The following is a 26185-nucleotide window of genomic DNA, read 5'->3' as shown; positions in this document are numbered from 1 at the left end:
AGAACCCTAGGCATAAGGAGGTTCCCCTGGGGTGTGTCTAGACTACATGCCTCCTTCGACGGAGGCATGTAGATTAGCCAGATCGGAAGAGGGAAATGAAGCCGCGATTAAAATAATCGCGGCTTCATTTAAATTTAAATGGCTGCCCCGATCTGCCGATCAGCTGTTTGTCGGCAGATCGGGGGAGTCTGGACGCGATGCCCCGACAAAGAAGCCTTTCTTCATCGACACAGGTAAGCCTCGTGAAACCAGGTTTACCTGTGTCGATGAAGAAAGGCTTCTTTGTCGGCGCATCGCGTCCAGACTCCCCCGATCTGCCGACAAACAGCTGATCGGCAGATCGGGGCAGCCATTTAAATTTAAATGAAGCCGCGATTATTTTAATCGCGGCTTCATTTCCCTCTTCCGATCTGGCTAATCTACATGCCTCCGTCGAAGGAGGCATGTAGTCTAGACACACCCCTGGTGACATAGACAAATACCTGCCAAACTGGCTTACACCCTTTGAAGCTCCTATTGCTGGACTCCTGGCCCCTAGAGTGTGATGCCTCTGTTAGAGCAGCCCTAAGGCTGCTCTCATTTACATCCAGCGTTGGGCATGACCCTGGCAAGACTGAGAACACAGGACGGTGTAAAGTTATTCAGTGTATGATTATTTGCAAGATCAAGCTAAGAAATCCCAGGAAAAGTGGTTTTGTTGTTTAGATCCTCTCATCATTTTCTAGTTACATTTGTGCTAATGTGAAGTGGCAGCTCTCAGGTTCAAAAGGCTTTACAAAGCTGAATCCACCCCCTGCAAAAACCTCTTTAGCAGAAATGCGCCCCCGGAAGTGACCGAGGCAGAAAGGTGGAGTGAGTCACTCCAGTGAGTGAGTGGGGGAGTCAGCGTCTGAGCTGAGATGGGCGCCCAGGAGTTCTCTGCTCCTGACCAGGCCAATGGGCCGTGTCTTTCCAAAGGTCTGACTATGTTGTGAATCAATCCACTGTGTGTTTGTTGTTGCACCATGGTCAGGTTGATCCTCAGGATGTGATGAACTGCCTTACTAGCCGCACAATAATCACGAGAGGAGAGACGGTCTCCACCCCGCTCAGCATGGAGCAGGCGCTGGACGTGAGGGATGCTTTTGTTAAGGTAACACCTGCTCTGCGCCCATTCTGGCATTTTCTTTTTAAAACTTACCCCCACCTGTTTTCAAACTGATTTAGTTGCTCTGTCACTTGGAAGTTGTTGATCTCACTCGGAGTGTCGATCGTTGGATGAAATTCTCTGGCCTGTGTGTTAGAATAGACAGATTTGGGCCTGCCTGTGAAGCCCCATATTTTAAGAATTTAGGTATTTTTATCACTTAGCTAGTAAAAGAATCCATCACAGTCTCGCTATATGTAGTCTGAGGCCTTGCTCTTAAGGTCTTTGGCTAAGCAGCAGGGGCAGCCATAAGCTGGGGAATGTAGGTTCATGTCCTCACACATCCCAAACCAGTCACAGTAACCAACATAAGGCAATTGAAGCTATTACTGTCAGATAAAGGGAACAGCCTTAAAGAAAACTTCTGTTGATAGCTTTCTGTCTGGTGAGGACCCACTTATCAATAGTTGGGGGTGTGAAATCTTCATTTCTTTATGGGGGTGTGAAATCTTCATTTCTTTATCTTCATTTGTTTTGTTGTTATGCTTCCCACTTATTGGTTACTTATCTGAATGCTCTGTCTTTTTTTTATTGTTTCTGCCTGCTGTATAATTAATTTTGCTGGGTGTAAACTAATTAAGGATTGTGGGATAGAATTGGTTAGATGCTCAAGTTATCAGGTATCAAGGTATCAGAGGGCAGTAGTCTATAATAGCAAAAGCAGTTACCTGTCAATTGTAGGACCATTGTTAACTATGCTAATTGAGTCGCTATTCCGACAAGTCCCTTAACCCTTGTGGAATGAGAGTTACAGGGACTCTGGAATAGTGCACCTGGTATATATTTCGAAATAACGGGCGTGTTTAAAGATGCAGAATTTCGGGATACTTCCGGTATCCAGAAATAGCCCCGCTGTCTAGACGTCGCCTAACACTGTAGTGTTCAGGGGGCCAGATTAGATCTTAGGATCCAGTCTGGCCTTGACATCTGTAACTCTGTGTTAGTGCTAGTTTTAAGGTGCACACAGCTGAGATGGGACGAAGCCAGAACTCCTGACTTCATGAGGTTTTAAATCTGGACATGGACTCACACAGCATCCAAATTTAGTTCTAGGGGTCTGTCTCTGTAAGGGGATGAACCAGTGCTGAACTTTAAGGAACCCACAACCAGATCCATGGCTGGCATAAAACAGTGGCTCCAGCACCGTCAGCCTTTCCCAAAGCTGAACATTATGCATCAGGTTTGTCTGTAGCAGCATGCTAAAGACGGACGGCACAGAAATGCTGTGCTGTGAGTAGGTCTGTGTAAGCTTCATAGTGGCTCACCTGGAGTCAAAGCATTGAAGGCTTGTGCTATGACATGGTGGAAGCTGGCTATCTGCATTGCAGCATCAGGGTGTACGACACAGACAGTGCCCTGTTCCTCTTGGGCAGTGGTTCCCAACCTTTTTGATACCGGGGACCAGCAAACCCATTCACAAACTTTTGGCGGACTGGCAACATTTTATGTGCATATTCATTATGCAAATGATGAATATGCAAATTTGCAGATTAAATATTACCGGTCCACCAAAAGCCCAGCCCCCAGAGTTCCCACTGCCAGCCCTAACCCCTAGAGCTCCCCACCCCTTCACCACCCCCAGCACCAGGCACTGACCCCAGAGTCCTCTGCACCCAACCCCCCCAGTACCAGCCTCCCACCCTCAGAGCCTCTCATCCCAAATGCCTTAGTGCTAGGCCCCCGCTCTTTAGAACCCCTCACCCCCAGTACCAGCCTCCTGTTTACAGAGCCCCACTTCAACCAACCCCCCAGAGCCTCTCCCATCCCCAAAGCCCCTAGTACCAGCCCTACCCCATAGTCCCCCCACTACTAGCTCAACCTCCAGAGTCCCCCAGCACGATCCCTGGAGCCCCCAGTGCCTGCCTTGCCCCCCTCATCTAGCCCTGAACTGCTGCCCATGTGTCAGTGTCTCTGGGGGCCAGGGCAGGAGTACACCACCCAGTGCCTCCCCTCCTGCTGCAGCTGTTGAGAGGTGTCTCCTGCCCCGCTTCTCAGCCAGCCAGTGCCGGGCAGGGGCAGAATCTCCTCCCTGCTGCAGAAGAGTGATTCCCTGCATAGATACAGCAAGTGGGGCGTAACAAGTAGGGTTCTGCAGGAGTCTGTTTTGGGACCAGTTCTGTTCAATATCTTCATCAACGATTTAGATGATGGCATAGAGAATACGCTTATTAAGTTTGCAGATGATACCAAGCTGGGAAGAGTTGCAACCACTTTGGAGGATAGGGTCATAATTCAAAATGATCTGGACAAATTGGAGAAATGGTCTGAGGTAAATAGGATGAAGTTTAATAAAGACAAATGCAAAGTGCTCCACTTAGGACGGAACAATCAGTTTCACACACACAGAATGGGAAGCGACTGTCTAGGAAGGAGTACTTCAGAAAGGGATCTAAGGGTCATAGTGGACCACAAGCTAAATATGAGTCAACAGTGTGACGCTGTTGCAAAAAAGGCAAACATGGTTAGTAGTCTGACTGAGATGCATTATCAGAAGTGTTGTGAGCAAGACACGAGAAGTCATTCATCAGCTCTACTCTGCTCTGATTAGGCCTCATTTGGAGTATTGTGTCCAGTTCTGAGCACGATATTTCAAGAAAGATGTGAAGAAATTGGAGACGGTCCAGAGAAGAGCAACAAGAATGATTAAACGTCTAGAGAACATGAGCTATGAGGGAAGACTGAAAGAATTGGGCTTGTTTAGTTTACAAAAGAGAAGACTGAGAAGGGACATGATAGTGGTTTTCAAGTACCTAAAAGAGTGTTACAAGGAGGAAGAAAAATTGTTCTCCTTGGCCTCTGAAGATAGGACAAGAAGCAATGGGCTTAAATTGCAGCAAGGGAGGTTTAGGTTGGACATTAGAAAAGCTTCCTAACTGTCAGGGTGGTTAAACACTGGAATAAATTGTCTAAGGAGGTTGTGGAATCTTCATCTCTGGAGATATTTAAGAGCAGGTTAGATAGACATCCATCAGGGATGGTCTAGATGGTGCTTGGTCCTGCCATGAGGGCTGGGGACTGGATTCGATGCCCTCAAGATCCCTTCCAGTTTTAGTGTCCTATGATTCTGCAACTCTGTGTCTTACTGAAGTAGGGCTTCCTTTATTTACCTAGCAATGTAGCATATATCGACTGACCTGTGTGTGGTAGCTAGATGTCCATGAGGATTGTTTGGAAGCGGAGACAGCCTGTGCTAGATGGATATTTCAACACCTGCTCTCAAATAGTAATTGTACCTTGCAATGTGGGTTAGAGATGGAGCTGTATTGCATAGTTTGCACCCAGCACCAAGCCCACCAAAGTCTGGGTGAATGCAGATCTGGGATTTTTTGCACTGGGCTGTCTTTAAAATGAAATGGCAAAAGCTACATCTTCCTGAGTTACAAGATGGGCAGTTAGAGCTGTGCTGCGTTAAGTACTGAAGTAATCCCTTTGCTGTGGAATGTGTCCTTTGGGGGAAAGTCCAGTTTGTGAGGCTTGCACTGGAGAGGGGATGTCACCCCAAGCTGCTGGTGGCAGGCACATCTCACTGAGCTCCATCTCTCATGATCCAGGGAATCTATGGGCGGCTTTTCGTGTGGATCGTGGAGAAGATCAACGCTGCTATTTACAGGCCTCCCTCCCATGAACTCCAGAGTGTCCGCAGGTCCATTGGTCTTCTCGATATCTTTGGCTTTGAGAACTTCACTGTGAACAGGTATAGAGCCTGAGACAGCATTGTGGGGCTCTGTCTCCAGCTCCCTGCCTGCCCCATGGCTTACAGTTAAGCCACCTCACCAGCTCTGAGGGGCTATGCAGAGGTGGCCTGGTGGGAGATCCCCAAAGGTGATGTGTACACGTAACACGAACAGACCCCGGTTGCCTGTGGGTAGAATCAAATCTGGGCCCTTTGGAGTGTATGAGCCTCTCTCGCATGAGCCAAAAGCCAGCTGGCTCTCAGTTAAGACTGTAGAGCAGACTCTGGTCTCAGAGTCACTGGATAGAACCATACAGAAGGTGTATGGGTTACATACAATGTTAGGGTTTCAGCAGCTAGTGCTCTTCCTTTTGAATTTACCTTGCCTGGATCCGGCCCCCAAGGCTCAGGGCTCCACCCCCTCAGCTGGGGAGCCTGTGATGGTGCTTCAGCCCCCCACCATCTCCCTGTGGGGCTGGTGCACACAAAATCCACTACCTGCCCCCTTTCTCAGGCTCTGGTGTGCAAGGGAATGTGGGGAGTGTCTTTCTCACGACAGTGAGAGGGTTGGGGGTTTTTTGTGCTTCTCACCGTTATGTGTGGCCCCCGATTGATTTTTCTGTGGGTCAGCAGCCCCTGACCCAAAAAAGGTTCCCCAGCCCTGCCCTAGAAAGTAGGAAGCAAAGGGATGAGCAGCCAGGTGGAAATCAGGGGCACACAGAGAAGCTAAACTGCTTTTGTCCATCTTTCCTCCCCAGTTTCGAGCAGCTCTGCATCAACTTTGCAAACGAGAACCTGCAGCAGTTCTTCGTGCGCCACGTCTTCAAGCTGGAGCAGGAGGAGTACAACCTGGAGAACATTAACTGGCAGCACATAGAGTTCACCGACAACCAGGATGCCTTGGACATGATCGCTGTCAAGCCCATGAACATCATATCCCTCATTGACGAGGAGAGTAAGTTCCCCAAGGTAGGTTTTGGGCCAACTGTGCATCCCAGCCACCCTCTGTGTGTGATATAAACACACTTCAACTTTTATTATGCGCTAGTATGGTGTCATCTGTGTGTTCGGTATTGCCATTGTGTGATTGGTCACATCAGTCACATGGTATTGTTTCTCTTCTCTGATTGGATGAGTGCAATAATAAAAAGTGGGGAAGACATCCTGTGTATAGCACTATATCATATATCTACTGAGTGCATTTGTGACTGCTGCCTTCTTGGCTCACACACCAGAGACTAAACCAGAGCTAACAGCACGGTTTCAGGGAGAGAGCCAACCCCATCTAGGTAGGGCTGTAACAGTCCTCTCTGGGGGATCAGTTGCAAGATGGGGACCTGACATTCACGTGCTGTCAGGTTCCACATTTGTTGCATTTACCAGTCTGTCAAATATTCTTTCATCATTCCTCACTATTACTGCTGCAAACAAAATCATATTTGGCTACGTCCAGACTGCCGCTTTTTATCGGAAAAAGGTACCTAAATTGCGCTCTGCAATTTGCTTACCTTTTTCCAATTGTTTTATCAGAAGAGGCTTTTCCGAAATTTGGCTCATCTACACTGGGCCAAATTTTGGAAAAATCTCCTCTTTCGGAAGAGCCCTTCTTCCTCGTGAAATGAGGAAAGACAGGGCTTCCGAAAGAGCATGTCTGCTCTTCCGCAAAAGAAGTCGGAAGAACAGACGCGTTCCCTGGACACAGTGGAGTTTTCCCAGGATATATCCGGTATCCTGGAAAAATGCCATAGTCTACACATAGCCTTTATGGTAATGTGATTATATTTGCAACGGCCGTGTTAGGGGTCGGTACAGTAGGACCATATTTATTTTAAATTACTGGCCTCGTTGCAACAAACTCTTACCGCATCACTCTAATGAAAAAGGAACACACTGATTATTTGATAATTATTTTAATGGGGCATATGTTGGACTGTTTCTTTCTTCTGCAGGGTACAGATACCACAATGCTGTACAAGCTGAATTCCCAGCACAAGCTGAACTCCAACTACATCCCACCAAAGAATAACCATGAAACTCAGTTTGGCATTAACCACTTTGCTGGTGTTGTCTACTATGAAACAAAAGGTATCTGGTCTTGCGGGCTGGCGTCTGAGAACTGCTGGGTTAGGGTGGGAGAGAGGGATGGGGTGGAGCCCTTGGCTCTGTAGATGATGGTTGTTTATGACAAGGGAGAGAGAGGCTCTGAGGAGGGAGCATCCTGAAAAGATGTAATGGCTTGTGCTGTCCTTCCAGCCAGGTTCATTTCCTGTTACTTCCTCTCTTTGTATGTGGGTCTGTGTTTACAATGCCAGGCAGAGACAGATATCAGCCCCCTTCAGGGTGGGGAAGAGAAGAACTTTGGCCAGCATCTTCATCCTTGATTGCTGAAAGTTACTCACCTAAAAACCCGCTTCAGCACCTAAAGGAGAGTGTCATTGTCAGAGGGGCTAAGTGCTTGTATTTTCCTTTCACTTCCCTGGAGGCTGTGGGTGATCAGCACCCCTGAAAAGCAGACCACTTTCATTTCCAGGAGGTGCCAAACTATAGAGCAGTTGTTGGTGTCTCATGGCTGCAGCATGGTGCAGATTGTTCTTGTCCTAAATGCCGCAGTGCAAATGAACATTCCTCTTTCCTCCTCTCCTTCCAGGGCAAGGTCTGTATGTGTCTGCCCAGTGCCTGGCACCAGGGTGACCTGATCCCACTTGGGGCCGGTAGGCCCTACTGCAATACAAATACATACAAAGAAGTGGGAGCCTAATTAGAGTGTCGGCCCATCACACCAAACTCTCACGGTGCCAGCAGCATGCCTAGTGTGGCACAACTCACAGGCAAGCCCTGTAAGTGCTTCAGCAGCTAGGGCCATGTAGTTGCTATCTCTGATGGGTCCCAGTAACCCCTCAGACATGGCCAAGGGAAAGGGCATTTTACTGGGGCTGGCGGGAAAGGGGAAGGTTGCAGAGACCCTAGGTATAGCAGCTAAAACAGTCACAGTTCCAGGTCAGCCATGGCAGTAAATGTCGGGGTCACTGGGTCAGGGCTTTGCAGGCCTAATGCCACAGGGTTCCCTCTCCTGACCAGGCTGTATTCCAGCAAACAGAAGCTGGCAGGTTTCCAGACCAGACTGTCGCTCATTGGGGGCCCCGTTGCCCAGGCTTCCTGTCCATAAGTCAGAGCTCAGTGCAGGTCTGAGCAGGATGTCCTGCGCTCACAGCCTGCACCACACAAAGCTTTGTGCCCGGCTCCTGGTGCTTCTCTCCAGCTCCCTGCTGCCATGCCACTCCCACTCCCAAACAGAGCCCAGCTATCCTTCTGTTCATCACCTTGCTCCTTATCAGAACCGGGGAAAGGAAAGCAGAGGGGGCTGGTGGGAGTTCCAGGAGGCTTCAGTTGCTTTCAGGAAAAAAAAAACAAAATTTAAAAGTGTTATTTTAAGGAACTGAAATCCTTACAAGTCACCTCTTCTGTCTGGCCACAGCCCAGGTTTGATGGCCAGGAGTGACTGCATTTTTGCTAAAATGTTGCAGAGTCAGCCTATTTGTATAGGGGGCATAAGCAAAACCATAGTGTGTGACTGCCTTTGGGCTAGCTTTCACAGTGGGCTGTGTGATGCAGGGTTTCGTGCTCTGTCCTTTGTCCACGCAACTGATGCTGGGGGAGGGATAGCTCAGTGATTTGAGCATTGGCCTGCTAAACCCAGGGTTGTGAGTTCAGCTCTTGAGAGTGCCATTTAGGGGTTGGGGGCAAATCTGTCAGATGGTACTTGGTCCTGCTGTGAGAGCAGGGGGACTGGACTCACTGACCTCTCAAGGTCCCTTCCAGCTCTATGAGATGGTATATCTCCATCTCCATATACATATATGGTAACATGTCCAAGCCCCATTTGCCTATGAATACCAACAAAAGTGGCTGAGGTGTATGGAAATTCAGTCATTTGCACATGGAAGTAAATACCCTGTGTGTACAAAAGATGTGTTCCTAACACATGTTAACCAACCTGGGTTGAAATAGCAGCAGGGACACAGAAACTGTGCTCTGGACTCAGGTAAGCAGTTTGTGTTAAAGCCTGTAGATGATCCTAGGGTTGAATATGAGCTGCTGACCTGAGTCAAAAGCCAGGTTGTGGTGTCTTAGCTGCTACTTTAACCTAGTTAAATGGATTTGAGTGAAAAACACACTTTTTAAATTTTTAAATTTACTTTTTAAGAGTAGACGTACCCAAAGTTGTGCATGCACAAGAAGTCTCAGTCTCTTTGCCTTAGGATCACACCATGTCTGCCCCTCCTCTTTCTTTTCCCTGATCTGCCCCTTCCCCTCTCTCCCTTCCAATGTCTTTCCACTTAGATCTCTTCCTAACTAAACCCACCCAAAACCTCAGTTATGGCATTAATGTGGTGCCACCATCACATCGTTCACTGTCTCCTCCCCTATGTCTACCTAGCATAATAAGACTACATCCTCAGCTGATCCCTATGCAACACCATAATTGTGATTATTATTAATAAAAATAACAAAGGGAAGAAAAGGGTCATTCATGATCATTGGCACTTCATGATCATTATGGGCCTGTTCCAAAGCTCACTGAAGCCAACAGAAAGACTCTTATTGACCCCAACAGGCTCTGGCCCAACCCTTAAGTCTCTGCAATAAGATCAGGCTGCAAAGTGACCGAACAGCTGGCGGCAGGCCATATTTTAGCACATGTTTCATTCTGCCACCTAACGTACTTGTTGTTCCATTGCTCCCGTAGGGTTTTTAGAAAAAAACAGGGACACGCTTCATGGAGACATCATTCAGCTGGTCCATTCCTCGAAAAACAAATTTATCAAGCAAATCTTCCAAGCGGACGTGGCTATGGTAATACATGCCTGGGAAGATAGTTAATTGTCTGGTTTCGTGAGGTTGGGATTCCTTGGGTGGGGGAGGGAGAATTTACAAGGAAACCAATAGAAGTGATACCATGTGTTCCATATTCCAAACTTATGCAGACACTTTTGTGGTCCCCGCTTACTAGAACCATTCATAAAATATTGTTATCTAGCTCATCATTTAGCCCCGCAGTGGGCAATAACCAGCCCGCAGGCCGCACAGTTAACCAGGGTAAGCTAACTGTGTGCGGCCCATGGCACTTCATTTATCAGTGCCTCCACAGGCACAGTCTCTTGAAGCTCCTATTGACTGCAGATTGCCGTTCCCGACCCACGGGAGCTGTGGGAAGCAGTGTCTCAGTCCACGCCACTTCCCGCAGCTCCTATTGGCTTGGAACAGTGATCCGCAGCCAACGGGAGCTTCCAGCGGCCATGCCTGTGGAGGCGCGGGTGCATATTTTATTTTATTCTGTAAATATGAAAGCTCTATCGATAGGTAAAGCTTCATAGCAGACCAGAGATACAAAAACCAAAACTCTGCTGTGAAAATTAAAGCTTTATGTCACAGAGAGGTCCATAACAGTTACCAGGCAGAGCAGCAAGGAAATAGCCCCATAGCTAGATATTGCACCAAGGAAGCACTGAAGGTAGGGCTGGAGCAGAGGCTGGCAAGAAATGAGTCTCCAAACAATGTAAGCAGAGAGACAAGTCCCCATATCTGCTTTTCTTAAAGGTGAACTATAAAGCTTACAACCCCAGGGAGAGAATACAATGGATTCACTCCCTACAAACCACAGTGCTACTGAGTTGGTTGTTAAGAGAGTGCGGGCAACTTTCTGATGTTGAGGTTTCACACCCAGCCTTACCAGTTATGAGTTTGTGTCACTACGACACAGGCTTTGCTTATGGGATCTACTTTTTTTTTTTTTCGTGAGCAGACTGAGCATCAGTAATCCCCATAGACTTTACTGGGAGCTCATCAGCCCTGCATCCCGACATAAAGGAAAAACTGCTTTTAATGGTTGTTATTGGCTTGTGATATGTAAAATGTACAGCCCTCATCGCTACAAGTCTACCTGTATATTCCCTGTGGGCAAATCCTGCAGTCCAAAACCGCAGAATAGCAGAAGATTTAGGGGTAACATTTTCAAGAGCAACTATGGGCCAGATTTTTAAAGCATAAGATTTAGGTACCAGAGGATGCAGATAGGCACCTTGTGGGATTGTCAACAGTGACTAGGTGCCTAACTCCAGTTGTTTCAATGAGTTTTAGGTGCCTGGGCTCTTCTGAAAATCCCATGAATCTTGCATAATTAGGCACCTAAACAGATTAGAGTCCTAACTCCAGATGATCTGTATGGGGAGTAGGCGTTTAAGAAGTTTAGATACTTTTAAAGATCTCACCGTAAGTCCTGGGTCACTTTTGAAAATGAGACTTGGGCTCCTAAGTCATCTAGGCAGTTCTGAAAGATTTGCCCTTAGCCCTCACAGCTCAGTTCTGCTCCCACTGACTTTAGGGGAGCAAGATCAAGAACATAGCCTGTGATTCCGATAGGTGCTTAGGTAAATGTCTGACTTTCAGTCCAGGAGAAGCCCTGTTGACCTCGATGAGGCGACTCGTGTACTTAAAGCGGGGGGGGGGGGGCGGGGGGGGGCAAACTTTCTGGCCCAAGGGCCACATCTCAGTATGGAAATGGTACAGTGAGCCACGAATGCTCACGAAATTGGGAATTGCGGTACGGGAGCTCGGGAGCCAAATTAAAAGGTCTGATGGGCTGGATGGGCAATAGTTTGCCCACCTCTGAGTTACAGCAACACACATGTTAAGTATCTTGCTGTGTTTTCTTTCCTTATGTTTGTCCTTTCTTTTATTATCTCCCAAGCGTTGCAGTTCACCTTGGAGGTGCTTTCTTGCTTGTTTGGGCAGTGGGGAGGCAGCATGAATTTAAACATTCATAATCTATAGGCTCAATAAAGCCAGTCCTAGGGTTTACGCAGCCGTCCAGACGTCTTCAGTGACGCGCTTAGCAGGCCATCGCTCCCCATGTTTCAACCCATGCTCTTCAGCAAATTCTAAACAAAATACTGGCACTCCATTTCCACAGAGTGGAGCTGCATGCACAGAGTTGGCCGTGGCTCCGGTGTAAAAACAGAGAACTTCTGGAGCATCAAGTGACTCTTGAAATAACCCCTTCTTGTATAGTTTCAACTTTCTGCAGTGGTGGTAACCGTCCTCTGATGTGGTCACTGGTGTCTGTCTCTGCTCTCTGGTGTTTTAACAGTCACTGCTTGGGGGCAGAGGGGTTGAGTAAGGGTATGCTGCACTGCAAATTAAGGCACAGTAGCACAGGTTGGCATACCTGCACTGGCTTTAATATGGCTAGTGGGAGCAAAAATAATCTAGACCTGGTGATATGAGGATCAGTGCAAGCTAGCTGCCCAAGGAGAACCCTACCAGTTACCCTGGGTGCTAGTCTGAGTCAGGGAGCTGTTATTGTTACCCATTCTAATGAGATTAAACCTAGCATAGGTATGCCTAGTTGAGCTCCAGTTGCACCTTAATTAAGTTCTGAAAACATCTTTCTCACGTTGGAGTAGAGGAGGAGAAATTGTGTACTAAGCCTACCTGAACTGGCCCTACTTAGCATAGTTTGGCTATGTCTAGACTGCAGCGCTTTTCTGGGATAGTGGAGGTATCCTGGAAAAGCAATGCCACATCCAAGGAACATGTCCACTTTTTCGAAAAAATTTTAGAAAAAGCAGACGCACTCGTTGGCCATCCCTGTAAACCCTGTTCTATGAGAAAGAAGGGATGTGTCGAAAGAGCAGGTTTTTCCAAAATTTGGCGCCATGTAGGCATGCCAAATTTTGGAAAAGCCCCTTTTGACAGAAAAACAGAAAGAGCTATGCAAATTGCAGTATATTTTTCTGACTGACCTTTGTAGTCTAGACATAGCCTTTGGGAAGAAGCCTCCAATATCCAAATCTAACTATTGATCTTAAAAATATCATGCAACTAAACAGCGAAGAAATTATTTTTTAAAGGTTAGAACTAATGTTCCCTCTAATCTTTTCTATCCGTGTGCAGATTTTTCCATCCATGTGCAGAATAGAATTTTGTGTTCAGCAAGGTATAGGCCAATATGCATCACAACGAGAACCAAAAAAACTAACTGTGGGTGCTCTGCTAATCAGCTGGGCAGCATTTGAATCTTTCCTGGGTGGCCAAACAAGCACACAGTTTACAGGAAACACTGGTTTGAATTGTTTGGGTATTTTCTTCCAATGTACTTAAACTTTTGAAATGCAGCAGAGTTGTGCATGCACAATGAAGATATGCCTGGTTTGGGCTGGGTTTTCCTTCATGTATTGCATTCACCCTAGTGCTTAGCATTGGCGAGGTAATCTATGGCTGTATCTTCCAGGAGAGACTTCTGTGGGAATTGCCATAGAGACTAAGCCACTGGTCAATCAAATCTAGCATCCTATATCGGGCTGTGACCAATTTTTGATGCTTCAGAGGGAGCTAAATAAATTAGGTACCTCACCAATTGTATCTAACCAGTAGTACAAAGCATTTCACAGATGGGAACCATGACGCTGCCTGGAGATATGACGTTTGATCAATCTAATCTCAGTGGATAGGGAAATTTGGATGCTGCAAACTCAATATTGCTATAACACAGTGCCACTTGAGGTTCTAATCCACCAAGAGTTAATGACTGCGAGTGGCTTTATGCCCATGAGTAGTCCGGTTGTGTAAAGTTATTCATGGGGCCTGTCTTTATAAATCTGAGTCCTGCAAGGTTCAGTTGGCTTCAGCTGGAGCGCCTCTCAGGATTGGGGTCTGTACACCAAAGCATTTAGCCTCCCAGGCCTGGTCTACACTAAACAGTTAGGTCGACATCAGTGTTCCTTCTAAGATTTTCCACCCATGAGCAGAGCGAGTTTTGGCTTCTGCACCAATAGTGAGGTCATGTGCGCTGGTTTGGGTGTGTGCCACCATGACACCCAGTTTATTAATACACACATGCTCCCGGGCACCAGAGCAGAACCGCCCTTCCCCTGCCATGAAGCATGTCCCATTCCCAGCCGCCGGAACAGACCCCTCCCCACCATGCAGCATGTCCCATTCCCGGCAACCAGAGCAGACCCCCCGCCGCCATGCAGAAGCTCCCATTTCCTGCTGCTGGAGCAGACCCCGCCCCCCCGCCATGTGGCAGCCCCAGCCACTGAAGCAGGCCCCACCACCACGTGGCTGCGGCAGGTCCTGTTCCCCTGTTCCAGTGGCTCCCTCACCACACTGTTTCAACCTGCCCCGCTGGCTGGAGCAGTGGCCTGCTGCACGAGTGCTGCTGTGAAGCTCTCCAGAGGAGGCGGGCGGGCGAAGAATTTGTTGTGAATGGCCGCACAGGTGCACACCTTAGTGGGAACTATGGTCGATGTAAGGACACTTTGTAGCCTTGTCCCTCTGATATAAGTGCCCTACTATATTGACATCATAACTCCACCACTGCGAAAGGTTTATGTCAGTGTAGTTAGAGCAGCACGGTGTCTGTGTAGATACTACGTTACTCACATTGGCTGCTGGCTGTCTGGACAAGAAAGCTGGGCTGCTTGAGCCCAGGTGCCCTAGCTTGTCACACAGGAAGCTGAGAAGCCCAGGATGCTGTCCCCCACTTTTGGTGGGGGGATGAAGAGGTGAGAACCTGAGGCGTAGCTGGGCTCCCAACAGAGAGCGGCACAGAGCTGAGAGCACTGGCTCTCAGTCAGGGGCGGATATAGGGCAGGGCAAGCAGGGCGGCCGCCCTAGGCCCCGTGCTTCAAGAAGCCCCGCGCATGCGCCGTGTCAAAGGGGGGCTCCGTGAAATTGTGCTGCCCTGGGCCCCGCAAAATCGTCATCTGCCCCTGCTCTCAGTCCCCCATTCTGCCCCTCTTCTGTCAGAGAAAGAGCTCCTGGTGAAGACATGCCCCACCCACGGATAAAAAGGAGTAGACAAAGGAGTGTGTACATCAGCTGCGTTGGTTGTAAGTTGACGTAACGTAGGTTGACTTAAGTCTGTAGTGTAGACATGCCCTTAGACTTTAACGAGGTGTACCGGTAGTTCGGAATAGGAAGCCTAATCCGAACTACCTAGTTCATGTCGCGTGTAGCCGCGGGCACGGAGTCCAAACTAGCGGACATTTAAAAATGGCGGCGCCCGGCAACATGCAAATGAAGCCCGGGAAATTCAAATCCCGGGCTTCATTTGCAGCTCCGGTTGCGTACATTAACCACCCTAGTTCGAAGTAGGGTGGTAGTGTAGACATACCCTCAGAGCTCGGCCCATCTAGTGTCCCATCACCAGCCATCGGCGATATTAGCAGTCACAGATTGGCTACATGCCAGTATAGTCATCGTACCATCCCTTCTGCAAACTTATCAAGCTCAGTCATGAAGCCAGTTAGATTTCCTCTGACAGAGATAGGTACAGGTTGAACCTCTCTAGTCCAGTATCCTTGGAACCTGACCGGTGCTGAACCAGAGAATTTGCCAAACCACAGGGAAGTCATTGTGGTCTAGCAGTATTACCAGCACTTCCATTGCTTACTGGGCTCTTAGAAAATCTTTAGGGGTAAATTAGAGCTAAATAAACAGCACAGAACACTGTGAGCCAGGATTGGTGGCTGTAAACAAACTTTATGGAACCACAGGAAACTTGGCCACAGCAATGATAAGTGGACATCCAGCTAACTAAAATCATGCCGGACCATGGGTATGTCGACCACCTCATTATGCCTTATGGAATGAGGTTTACCGGGGCGGTCGCAAGGGCTTCCCTTGTCAACTGCAGAGCGTCCAGACTACCGTGCTGTGCCACCAAACAGCTGATCGGCACAGCGCGGCAGCCATTTTGATGTAAATGAAGCGGCGATTATTTAAATCGCCACTTCCTTTCCCTATGTCTAGAAACTTCATCTACAAGGCTCTGTCGATGGAGCCATGTAGTCTAGACATACCCCATGATTGTTGCCAGACCAGAGAGTGTTGAACTAGAGAGATTCAGCCTGTAGTACAGTTGCAGACAGAATGCCAATAGCAAAGAGGGAAGGACATTAAAAGATAGAACTGGTTTGGGGGGATTATCTAAAGTGTAGCAATATTTTGTTTTGGGGGAGAGGAAGATCAAACTTTGATTTACATGGAACTTTTCAGACCAACTGGAGCTAAAGGTGGGGGAGGAAGGGGGAGAATTAAGAAAACTCCATTAGGTTTTTTTGTCATCATTTTGATTTTGTGGCTGCTTTCCAGCCAGCTCTATATTGAACCTTCTGGCCGGAGGAGAGGAGATGTGTGTCTTAGCGGGGTTTGAAAAGGAATGGAGAATAAATGATATGGAGAGAGACAGGGAAGTTGTTTCAAAGTGGCAGGAGCTGCAGGAACATGCTCTTTCACCAACAGTAGTGAGAATGTGGTGAGGAGGCCAGTGCTTAGATAAGTGGAAGGAGAGAGGATGGAAGTAGACAAGGAGCCAAGAATGATCACATTGTTCTGCGAGGTATGAGTGGTGCCAAATCACAAAGACTGACAGAAAACACAGGACTCCCTCTTACTTATTCCTTCTTTTCACTTTTTTCCCTGTTTTCTGTCTCTTTTTTGCCTTTGCTTCTTGTAGTTTCTCTGTGGCTATGCATCCAGTGCTTTTGGCCAGTCACCAGCACCCACTCCAAAGGTAAAATAAAGACACGAGTTCCTCTTTGAATGTTCACTTCTCGCTGATAAATACTGTGCTCTTGCTGGTTGTTTGTGATGGACCTGTGACCACTGTCCCATCTGTGTTCACAGATCTGCTTAGGATTTGTTCAGTAGATGCAGGAATATGAGCCATTGTGTGTGTTTGCTAGATTCAGCCCAGGAAAGCTGAGGTTCTCCAGAGGACCCAGGGATGACGGGAAGCCAGTTTGGATAAGGTCATAACCAGCCCACACTTTTGGTCTTTAAACCAAAAACTCTTTTTGAGGTTTGAATAATTATGGTTAACTTTAATTTGACCTCGATAGACTAGATCTTTGGCTGGCATAAACCAGTGTAGCTTTGTTGACTTCAGTGGAGCTATACTGATTGGTGCCAATCGAGGATATGGGGCCATTTCCATTTCCATGTAGCTCAGCCCTTCTGAGTTTCATTTGGGAGCCCTAGGAGGCTGTTTGACTGTATTTGCAGTTCAGTTGGAAGTACCGCTCTTCTCACAAGCAGGCTGGTTATAAGGATGGCTCAAATTTTGTCTAGAAAACCCTAGAGGATCCGATACAGTAAATACCAAACTATTGTGTGCTTATCCAAACTGTAGCTCTAAACCTTTCCGATGTCCTTCCAAACTAAGCTTTAGTCTTTGCTCTGGTTCTGATGGCTTTCCAAACCCTTCCCTTGCTTCTTGTCTGGCTGGAATGTAGCATATAGTATAAAAGAGAATAACATCGGTGGTGCTAGAAGTGTGGTTGTGTCAGCATTTCCACTACAAGCCTCTGATACCAGGAGGGTTATATTACAGATGGGCCTGACTTGCAAAATTCAGATGCAGATGTGGGTCTGAATTTTAATCTCTGCCAACTCTCCAGAACTCCAGGGTGGCTAAATTTGAAATTCCAGTATGAATATTTATAAACAGAAGCCCTGTTTTTTTTTAAATCTGATCCAGATTTGAAATCAGATCTTCTCTGCTCTCCAAGTATCAGGGTATTTGGCTGTTGAGTCTCATTTGGGCCCATCTCCAGTTTTAGAACTTTCCTACCCACCCCTAGAAACAATTCCTTCTAGGCTGAAACATGATGGGTTCTAAACGCAGGAGAGAATTAATGTGGGAAGTGTTTTATAAATGCAGCTGCCCAGGGTTAGTTTGAGGAAAACAACAGGACAAACAGGTTTTATCAACTTCCTCTGTTTTTTTGTTCTCTTCAGGTTCAGAATAACTTATCTTCCAAAATTAACGAATTCAAATAGCAACGGTTAAGCACTGAGTTGAACGGCAGAGTAGAGATGTTGGAACATATTTTCAGTCTGTGCTCATATTAATGATCTGTGTAACAGAGACCCTAGGGTGTCAACAGTACTTAGCTCCATTAAGTAGCATTTTGTAGCCTTCAATCTCTAAGCACTTTCAAAGATTGTAAGCTGTTTGGGGCAGTGACCATCTTTTCGTTTGCTATCTGTATGGTACTTAACCTAATGGACTTCTGGTCCTCGCATGGAACCACAAAGGACATACCATAATTTTTGTTATTAATAAAGAAGAGCAAGTATCACTGACCCCACTTTTCAAATGGGGAAATTGAGGTACCAAGAAGCAGTATGGTCTCCCGTGAATAAGGTACTCAACTGTGATGTGAGTCACCTGAATTCTGTTCTGGGCTCTGGCACTGACCTGTGTGTTATCTTGAACAAATCTGCCTGTCTGTGGCTCAGTTTCTTCCACACTCTATTGGCTTGGCCACTTGGATTGTAAGCTCTTAAAGGGCAAGGTTTGTCTCTGACATCACCAGCGCGGAGTGACAGCCTATATGGGATCCCCCTAGTGGCTCAGTGCTGATGTGTGTCTTGCGCTGTGTCTCTGGGTCTGGCAGTGGGCCATTTTCTGGGTGTAGACCACAGGCAGATCTGAGGTGGTGGAAGGAAGTACATCCGAGGCGCGTAGAAGTGCTGTGCTGAATGCATGCCTTCCCATCTCCCTTCTGTCTATATCTTCCATATACCGCATCCGAGTCCCCTTTTTTTTCAGAGTGGAAAAATTATTCACTGAGGGTATGTCTACACTACCACCCTAGTTCAAACTAGGGTGGTTAATGTAGTCAACCGAAGTTGCAAATGAAGCCCGGGATTTAAATATCCCGGTCTTCATTTGCATCTTGCCGGGCACCGCCATTTTTAAATCCCTGGTAGTTCGGACTCCGTACCCGCGGCTACACGCGGCACGGAGTAGGTAGTTCCAATTAGGCTTTCTAATTCGAACTGCCGTTACACCTCGTTCCAAATTCGAACTACCTACTCCGTGCCGCGTGTAGCCACGGGCACGGAGTCCAAACTAGCAGGGATTTAAAAATGGCGGCGCCCGGCGAGATGCAAATGAAGCCCGGGATATTTAAATCCCAGGCTTCATTTGCAACTTCGGTTGACTACATTAACCACCCTAGTTCGAACTAGGGTGGTAGTATAGACATACCCTTAGACCGGCCTAGTTTGAGAGCAAAATCAATTTTTTGTCTTGGCTGCCCATTAGGGAGGCCTGCTGGCCTTCGCGTGAGGTACAATATTGTCCAGAAGCCCCAGTTCTGGGTGCTGTACAAACACAAGTAAAAAGATAGTCCCTGTCCCAGGGACTTTTACAGATGAAACCAGCTAAAGCTAGGAAGCCTATTACTAGAAGTGAAGCTATGTGAATGCAGGTCTTTCCCAGGGTATACCCTCTGACCCATGGAATTTTGCAGCTTTGGGAACTAAGGAATTTCTTTCTCCCAGATGAAACTGACACCATCACTGACTGCCTCAGCCAGTCCTTCTTGGAAGCTCCTCTTCTACTTTTTATGACCCCTTGGCTGGAATAAAAGCAAAGGGCCTGCTTTTCCTCTCACTCACACTGGTGTAAATCAGGAATAACACCACTGAATTCAGTGGAGTTACACCAGCACAACAGGCGACTCTGGTCCAAACCCTTGCTTGAGCTTTGGTTGTGCAATTTAATTTCTGGCCTGGATCCCTGGCCCTAGTGTATGTAGCGCTGCATTTTTCAGAGTGGTCTGTGTACAGAGATGAGACACAAAGTGGTGTGTGTGCTAACGGGGACCCTGCAGCCGCTGGGTTCTCTCGTCTGATTGGACGAGGCATGGGCTACGTAAGCCCTGCCTGTATATAGAGGCTGGAGCATTTGGAACCTAAGTTGCTTTCTATTAGAATCTTCTCCCTAGCACTGCACTGGAAAGCACTGAAGCCTGGACCGTGTTCCTCTGCGGGGGGGGTGAGTTAGGGAGATGCGGATGCTGAGGAGAAGCTGGGAAGTAATCTAGAGAGGGAAGATACCCCTCACCTCCCTGCAGCGATCCCCATATTCGCTGTTTTAGGAGGCTTTGGGGGGCTTCTGATGGACTCCTCCACCCCAGCATGGCTGAACAAGGATCAGACCCAGATCATTCTGTTAGAAAAGAGCATATTTACCTCCAGAATGGGAATTTGCTAAGCCTGGCTCCTGCTTCTGTATCTTCTTCTAGTCCCTCCTGCAGCCAGTCCTTCATGCTACACGGCAGGTGGCCACTTACCCTGACTTAGCAAAGCCGCATGGCGCCTCTGATCTAAAGCAACTCCGTCCCATCACCCGCCTGCTATCTGAGCAGTGTTATCGCTGACACAACCTGTCCTCATCCAATCAGACTCTGCTAACAGGTATTTTATCACCAGCTCCGCCGTGCTCACAGGGGTCCGGGTCTGTGTCTGGTGGCATAAATTACATATGTTAGCAATGTAGCCCTGTGTGAAGGTTTGCTGGGATAACCAGTGGCTGCTGCAATAAACTCTCCTGATCTGGCATTGCTGGGTTTTTCTGGTGTGTGCATGAGCTGGCTTTGAACTGTTCACTTTTCCTTTTGTGTTTTCTTGTTTGGGCTTCATTATGCAATAACCTATGGCCAGAACTATGCAAAACCCCTGAGAGTTTTCGGGCACGGTAAAAGTCTTCCATGTTGCTGTCCTCTAGCAAAGTGCTGCTTGTATATTTAGCACAGCGCCCAGAAGCAACTGTGAAAAATGCTTACAATTTGGCAAACATTGCCAGTGATAATGGGGCCACATGGTATCTGTAGCCCCTTCTCATCAGCCAGCAAAGAGCACAAGGCCTTTGGAAAACACATGGCAAACTCCTTACTTTGTGGACCTCTCACCTACTCTTCTGTCATCCTCCCAGGATTCTCATTATTTAGTGGGATGCCCACGTCCCATGGCATTATAGTCTGCTAGCTCATCTGGGTTGATGGGAATTACCTACATCCTCTGTGTTGGCAATGCTGCTGGACAATATTGACCTCCCGTGGTTCAGCAAATTCTCTGGTTCAGCACCGATCAGGACCCAAGGGTGCTGGACTAGAGAGGTTCAACCTATTCTCACAGACTTTATAAACTGATAGATTTTAAGGCTAGGACTGGGAGGAACCATTAGATCTAATCTGGCCTTTTGTAAAACATCTCAACTGCGCAACAAGACAAGGCAGAGCCTTGTTTGACACCTCAAGCAGGTCCATGAGAAATAAAAAATAGGCCTTTTTCTTTTCTATGAACCTCCCAGGTACCTGTGCCCTAAAAGAATTCAGGTACATGCAGAGTCCTCCCTGGGACTACAGGAAATCATTTTGTAAGGCATCTTTGGCTGACTGTATGGTCTCATGCCACATCCACTGTCTGGAGCAGGGAGATGGAAATACACACAATTGGGACAGATCCTCCACTGACGTAAACAGAGCTGTGCTCACTTCCACCAGCTAAGGAGATGGCCCAACTCATAGCAAAATATGAATCCAAAAGCCTCATGGGCATAAAACCTTCTTATAATTTTCAGAAACAAATGATATTTCAGCTCTCCCCTCTGTTTCCCCAGCCACTAAGTCTGATCTCCATCCCTGCAGCACGTTTGACACATTTCCCACCCCCACGCATTCCCGCTCCAGCTGGAAAGGAGGTTCCGGGTGACTTGGCTAGAGGGGAAAAACTCTGTTATCTTTTCATTTCCTGAGACAGATTTGTTGTGGTTCCACTCTCTTGCAGGGAGCAGAAACAAGGAAGCGCTCACCGACGCTGAGCAGCCAGTTCAAGCGCTCTCTCGAGCTGTTGATGAGGACTCTCAGCGGGTGCCAGCCCTTCTTCGTCCGCTGCATCAAACCCAATGAATATAAGAAGCCCATGGTAAGCGCGGGTTCTTCCTCTCTGCATGGTGTGTTTTGAGTGTCCTTACAGAGGCAGTGTTTACACGTGGACATGATATGGGTAAAGCCCTGGACCTGTTGAAGCTAATGGCAAATCTCCCATCGAGATCCGCCTATCTAAAAACCTTACCTTCGCTCCTGACACATGCCTGCATTGATGTCAATTGGAAATAGTCCCACTGAAGAAGGATTTGCAGGTTTGGGTCCTTTCTTCTACAGACCATCCCCCAAAAGTTTGACAGAATTAGGGCCTGAGCTGAACACCTCTTCCTTGAATGTGTAATCCTTAGAGATCAATGATGGAGCCTCTCCCCTATATGATCTCCATAGAAAATGATAGACATCTTAGAGAATGTTTGAATGAAGCTGTAGAATTCGGAAGCTGGGTTACAATTCTCTATTCAATTCGATGTGATGGCTTAAGAATTCTGCAGAAATCATCTTCTGTAGGTTTTTAGGTTGATTGCTTTAGAACCCTCATAGTTTCTCTCCTGTTGGAGCAAAATGTAAGAAGGTTCTGTAGAAATTAAATAGGATTCTAAAGCTCAACCAAAAAAACCTGCAGAAAGAGATCATTGCTACAGACATTTTTCATATGAGTCAGGCTTGCAGGAGTGTGGTCATAAAAATACAGTTAAAGGAACAGATGGCAGAGATATTGAGAGGCACAGGTGAGAGGTCAGCTGTGTTTTCAGTTGTGATTTCCATGGAGGTGATGAGTTGGAGAGGCCTGTTCTAGCTTTAATGTTTTTAATCTAATGAACATATCACAACCCATTCATCCATCTCCTTCGGCAGGTAGTTAGAATGTGTATTTTCACAGAGCTGATTGCCCTAGCAGCTGCAAGTCAAAGGAAATAATCTCTCAGCTAATATGTGGTAATATGATGATCTGTTTGTAATGATTAGTTAACATTGATTAATATTTTGGGGATAAATTGCAGTTACTACATAATAGGGATGAGAACACCCATATATCCCCCAATACAGCAAACTTGTTAGAATGATCCTGCATTCTTTGCACACCTATAGCACCCACTGAAGTCCTTAGAGGTGTGCAAGGACTGTGAAGCATTGAGCTTCTCCTGTTATGTGCTGAGCATGCATAATTCCAGCTCCTTGCAGAATTGGACCCTAATGTTACTAAAAAAAATCTCTATTTATTGATAATCATTACTTACAGTGATGGTACATGAGAAGTTCTATTACTTAGTCTTAATTTAATAACTGTGTGTTATGAGTTGTGTGTGATTGCTATCTTTATTAATTATATATACAGTGGGCAAAATTGTGCTTTCTGTTTTCTGTCCAGGTGTAGTAGCTATGGACAGGCTTTAACTGTGAAGTTACAAGGGCAAAATGGCACAGAAATTCTAAAATTATAAACTTCAGTTTGCTAAATGTATCTACATAATTGCAGTGAACATATATGTGTGAATCCATTACTTGTCAAAACTAATAGGCAAATATTTTGATGTTTCTGAGCAGTTTGTTCTGTCCTGCTTTTGTTAATGTGTGTGAGAGATGCACTTAGTTGCATGTTAACTTCAAAACATATTAGTGTTAATTTACCAGCAGAGAGGGACCCAAATTAAAACCAGATCTCCCTAGAATTTGGGAGACTGTTGAAAATCAGAAGCTGGGTCCAGATGCAAGTTTATCAAATTGTTCCAGAACCACAGATTTGTACTCCTCTGGACTTTAGAATGATCTGGCTTGGAATTTTGCACTGATTTAACAGGTCTGTAATATCCAGATCTTGCAGCCCACAAATCAGAAGTCCCAATTCACACCAGTAGCCAGAGTGGTGTCTGAAATTATTCACGAGAGTGAGAGTTACAAGATCAGTCCAAAATTTACCCATAAAGTGGACAGTTAATGCTAAGCTCTGTGCTGCAGCTTTCTAAGATGTATAATGTGATTTCATACTAAAATGGGAATGTTTATTTTTGGAATGTGTTTAAAAATACAAAACCAAAAAACAGATAATGGAACCTAAGGCTGTGCAGGAAGGTTGTGAAAGAAAAACATTTTCTGTGAGTTAATTTTCTGTCCCAGGATATAAAGGAAAGTGTGCTTATAATGATAGGAAATGGGATAGCAGGAAGTGAAAGGACAGTGGAAAGTCCTGGTCATTTGTTATTTTACACATTATTTGTTACATGATTTTAAAACTTCTGTCCATAAACTTTCGCAATGTGTTGCTTCCTCGTGAAACTTACTTTTGGAAATGATTTTATTTTCACCCAGGTGTGTGTCAGTGAATTCTCTTGCTCCTGCACTGTTGTTTCTGAATAGCTGTGTATTCTTGCAATTAGTTTGAAAGGAACAAATGTAATTAATGAACAGATTATGGGAGGAAAGAAAAGAATATCTGTAAATTGGCAGCAGTCTGTGAAACATTAGGAGCCCACTTAATGCCCTGATTCAGGAAGATATGTAAGCACATGCAGAACTTTCAAAGTGTGAGTAGCCCCATCAGTTTCAAGGCCACCGTCTGTGAGTTACACACACACACATAAGTACCTTTCTGAATCGGGGTATAACAGGGTGGCCTCCCCCTTTAAGAGCATGGGGCCAGCCAGCCTTATTAATTTAGCAGCGCCAGCTGGGCAGGGATCAGGTGACACCTGTAAAGGGCTGAGTGAACTGGGGAGATGGGGTGGGAGTTGCAGGAGTGGGTTAGGGTTAGGGTTAGGTCTGGAGCAGAGAAAGGGCTGCGGAGTAAGAGGCCTCCAGGCCCCTGCAGCTTGTATTGGGCAGGGTAATAGGTCCCTTCCCCCAGGGCACTGTTTATTAATTCAAATAAACTCACAGACCAAGTGCCTCGGGTGTAGAGTTAGTCCTTTGTGGGCTGGGGAGACAGGCTGGATCCTAAGACTACTGGAGTCGGTGACAGTTTTCCTATTGGCTCCACGGGGCTCTGAGTCAGGTATAAGGGCCAGATTCTGCCACCCTTTCTTTACAGCAAGTGACCCTGACTCTGCAAACAGCTGATGGGGGCAGAATCTGGCCCTTCGTGAAGTGGAATTGTTATTAAGGGTGCTGCTTGCAGGTTTGAGACCCGGGGCGCTCTGTAATGTGTAACTCCTGCTTTGTTAATGAGGCAAACCCTAAGCACAGTGGGCATGCTGAATGACAGCGCCAGATTGCAACAAGAGAACTGCATCAGGGCTACTACTGCGGCCTCAAGGCTCTGACCCATCTGTTCGTTAAGGAGGAATGGCCAGACCCCCCTCTGCACCTCCCCTGCCCCACCTCGAGCAGTTCGAGCTTACGGTGGCGAGATGGGTGACAGGCTGAGACCAAGCCTGCGTGTCTTACTGTCACGTCAGCTGTACCTCTGGTCCCTGAGTTGGCTTTCACCTGCCTGTTCCATCTTACACTTAAACTGTAAGTTCTTTGGGGCCAGGAAATGTGTCCAGCACCTGACACAATGGGGCCCTGCTCTGCCCGAGGTTTCTGCGTGCCATTGGAATTCTTCAGTGATATTAATAACCAACCCCAACATGATCCCTCGAAGAGCACAGCTCTGAGGTGCTCAGGGCGTAGAAACCTCCTGTGCAGAGAGCCAATGTCGTGTCCCCCTCCTCCCCAGGAGGCCTGAACTGGTCAGTGAATCAGACTCCTCCACCCCCGCTCCCTTTCTCAGCTCATGATTAAGGGCTGTTGTGCCTCTTTACATTGGAAACTCCTCAGGGCAGGTATTTCCTTCTCCTCCCTGAGTGGAAGGATACCTCAGTGGTTTGGTAGAGGGGCAATGAAAGGGGAGGAGCAGGGCTCCCCTCTTGGCCATAGATGTGACTTCTGATTCATGGTCCTGACTTCTTCAGTGGGAGGAGGGAAGAGGTCTCAGCTGGTCTCTCTTGTGCCAGGCCAGGCCTAGGAGATGGGGAGGAAGCAGCAATTGAAGCTTCCAGCAACCAGCACGACTTGGAACAGGGATGACATTTCCTCCTGAGCTTCCTCCAGACCCAACTCCCTGCTTCCCAGCACCGTTGGCCACCCTGTCCTCCTGTTGCCTCCTCTACCTCTTGCCTGCCTGCTCTGGAAGGAGAGATGGAGGCTCAGCAAGGAGACAGAATCGTGGAGTTTGTAGGGACCACCAAGGTCATCCAGTGTAATCCCCTGCCAAGAGGCAGAATTTTTTGGGTCTAAAATCCATCCCAGACAGACGACCATCCAACTTCCTTTTGTAAGCCTACGGGGAAGGAGTTTCCTTGACCTTCCACAACACTAGAATGTACGTTTGCCATGCAGCGCTGTGATGGGGGGAACCACATGCACACGTGCACCTTTTGGAATGCAACAGCAAGATCACACTGACGAGGAAATTGGGGATGTAGTGTATGTGCAACTCACACCCCAATGCCTGCATTTTGTACTTGCATATTCTGTGTAGCATACATACAATATAGATTTTTAGACCCACGCACCTTTATAGAGACCTCTGCTACTTGCCAGGTAACCTGGTTCCCTTCTCAGGAGCATTCTGGGGTCAGCACTAGGTTGGGACTCGGA

The 26185-nt window shown here is 47.1% G+C and overlaps 1 protein-coding gene across 3 annotated transcripts in view; it reads left to right on the top strand.

Annotated features, from left to right (window-relative positions):
- The window catches only part of MYO7A (myosin VIIA), a 182621-nt gene that overhangs the window by 94138 nt on the left and 62298 nt on the right, over positions 1-26185 (top strand). For all 3 annotated transcript variants that reach the window (XM_075919509.1, XM_075919508.1, XM_075919510.1), the window contains 6 exons: positions 1013-1132; positions 4738-4880; positions 5618-5828; positions 6809-6944; positions 9607-9713; positions 21507-21644. In XM_075919509.1, the coding sequence (XP_075775624.1) occupies positions 1013-1132; positions 4738-4880; positions 5618-5828; positions 6809-6944; positions 9607-9713; positions 21507-21644 (855 nt within the window). The remainder of the gene's footprint in view (positions 1-1012; positions 1133-4737; positions 4881-5617; positions 5829-6808; positions 6945-9606; positions 9714-21506; positions 21645-26185) is intronic.

This window comes from Pelodiscus sinensis, chromosome 1 (assembly GCF_049634645.1).
Source record: "Pelodiscus sinensis isolate JC-2024 chromosome 1, ASM4963464v1, whole genome shotgun sequence".
NCBI lineage: Eukaryota > Metazoa > Chordata > Testudines > Trionychidae > Pelodiscus > Pelodiscus sinensis.
The sequence above is the reverse complement of the archived record's forward strand: the minus strand, read 5'-3'. Positions and strand labels throughout refer to the sequence as shown.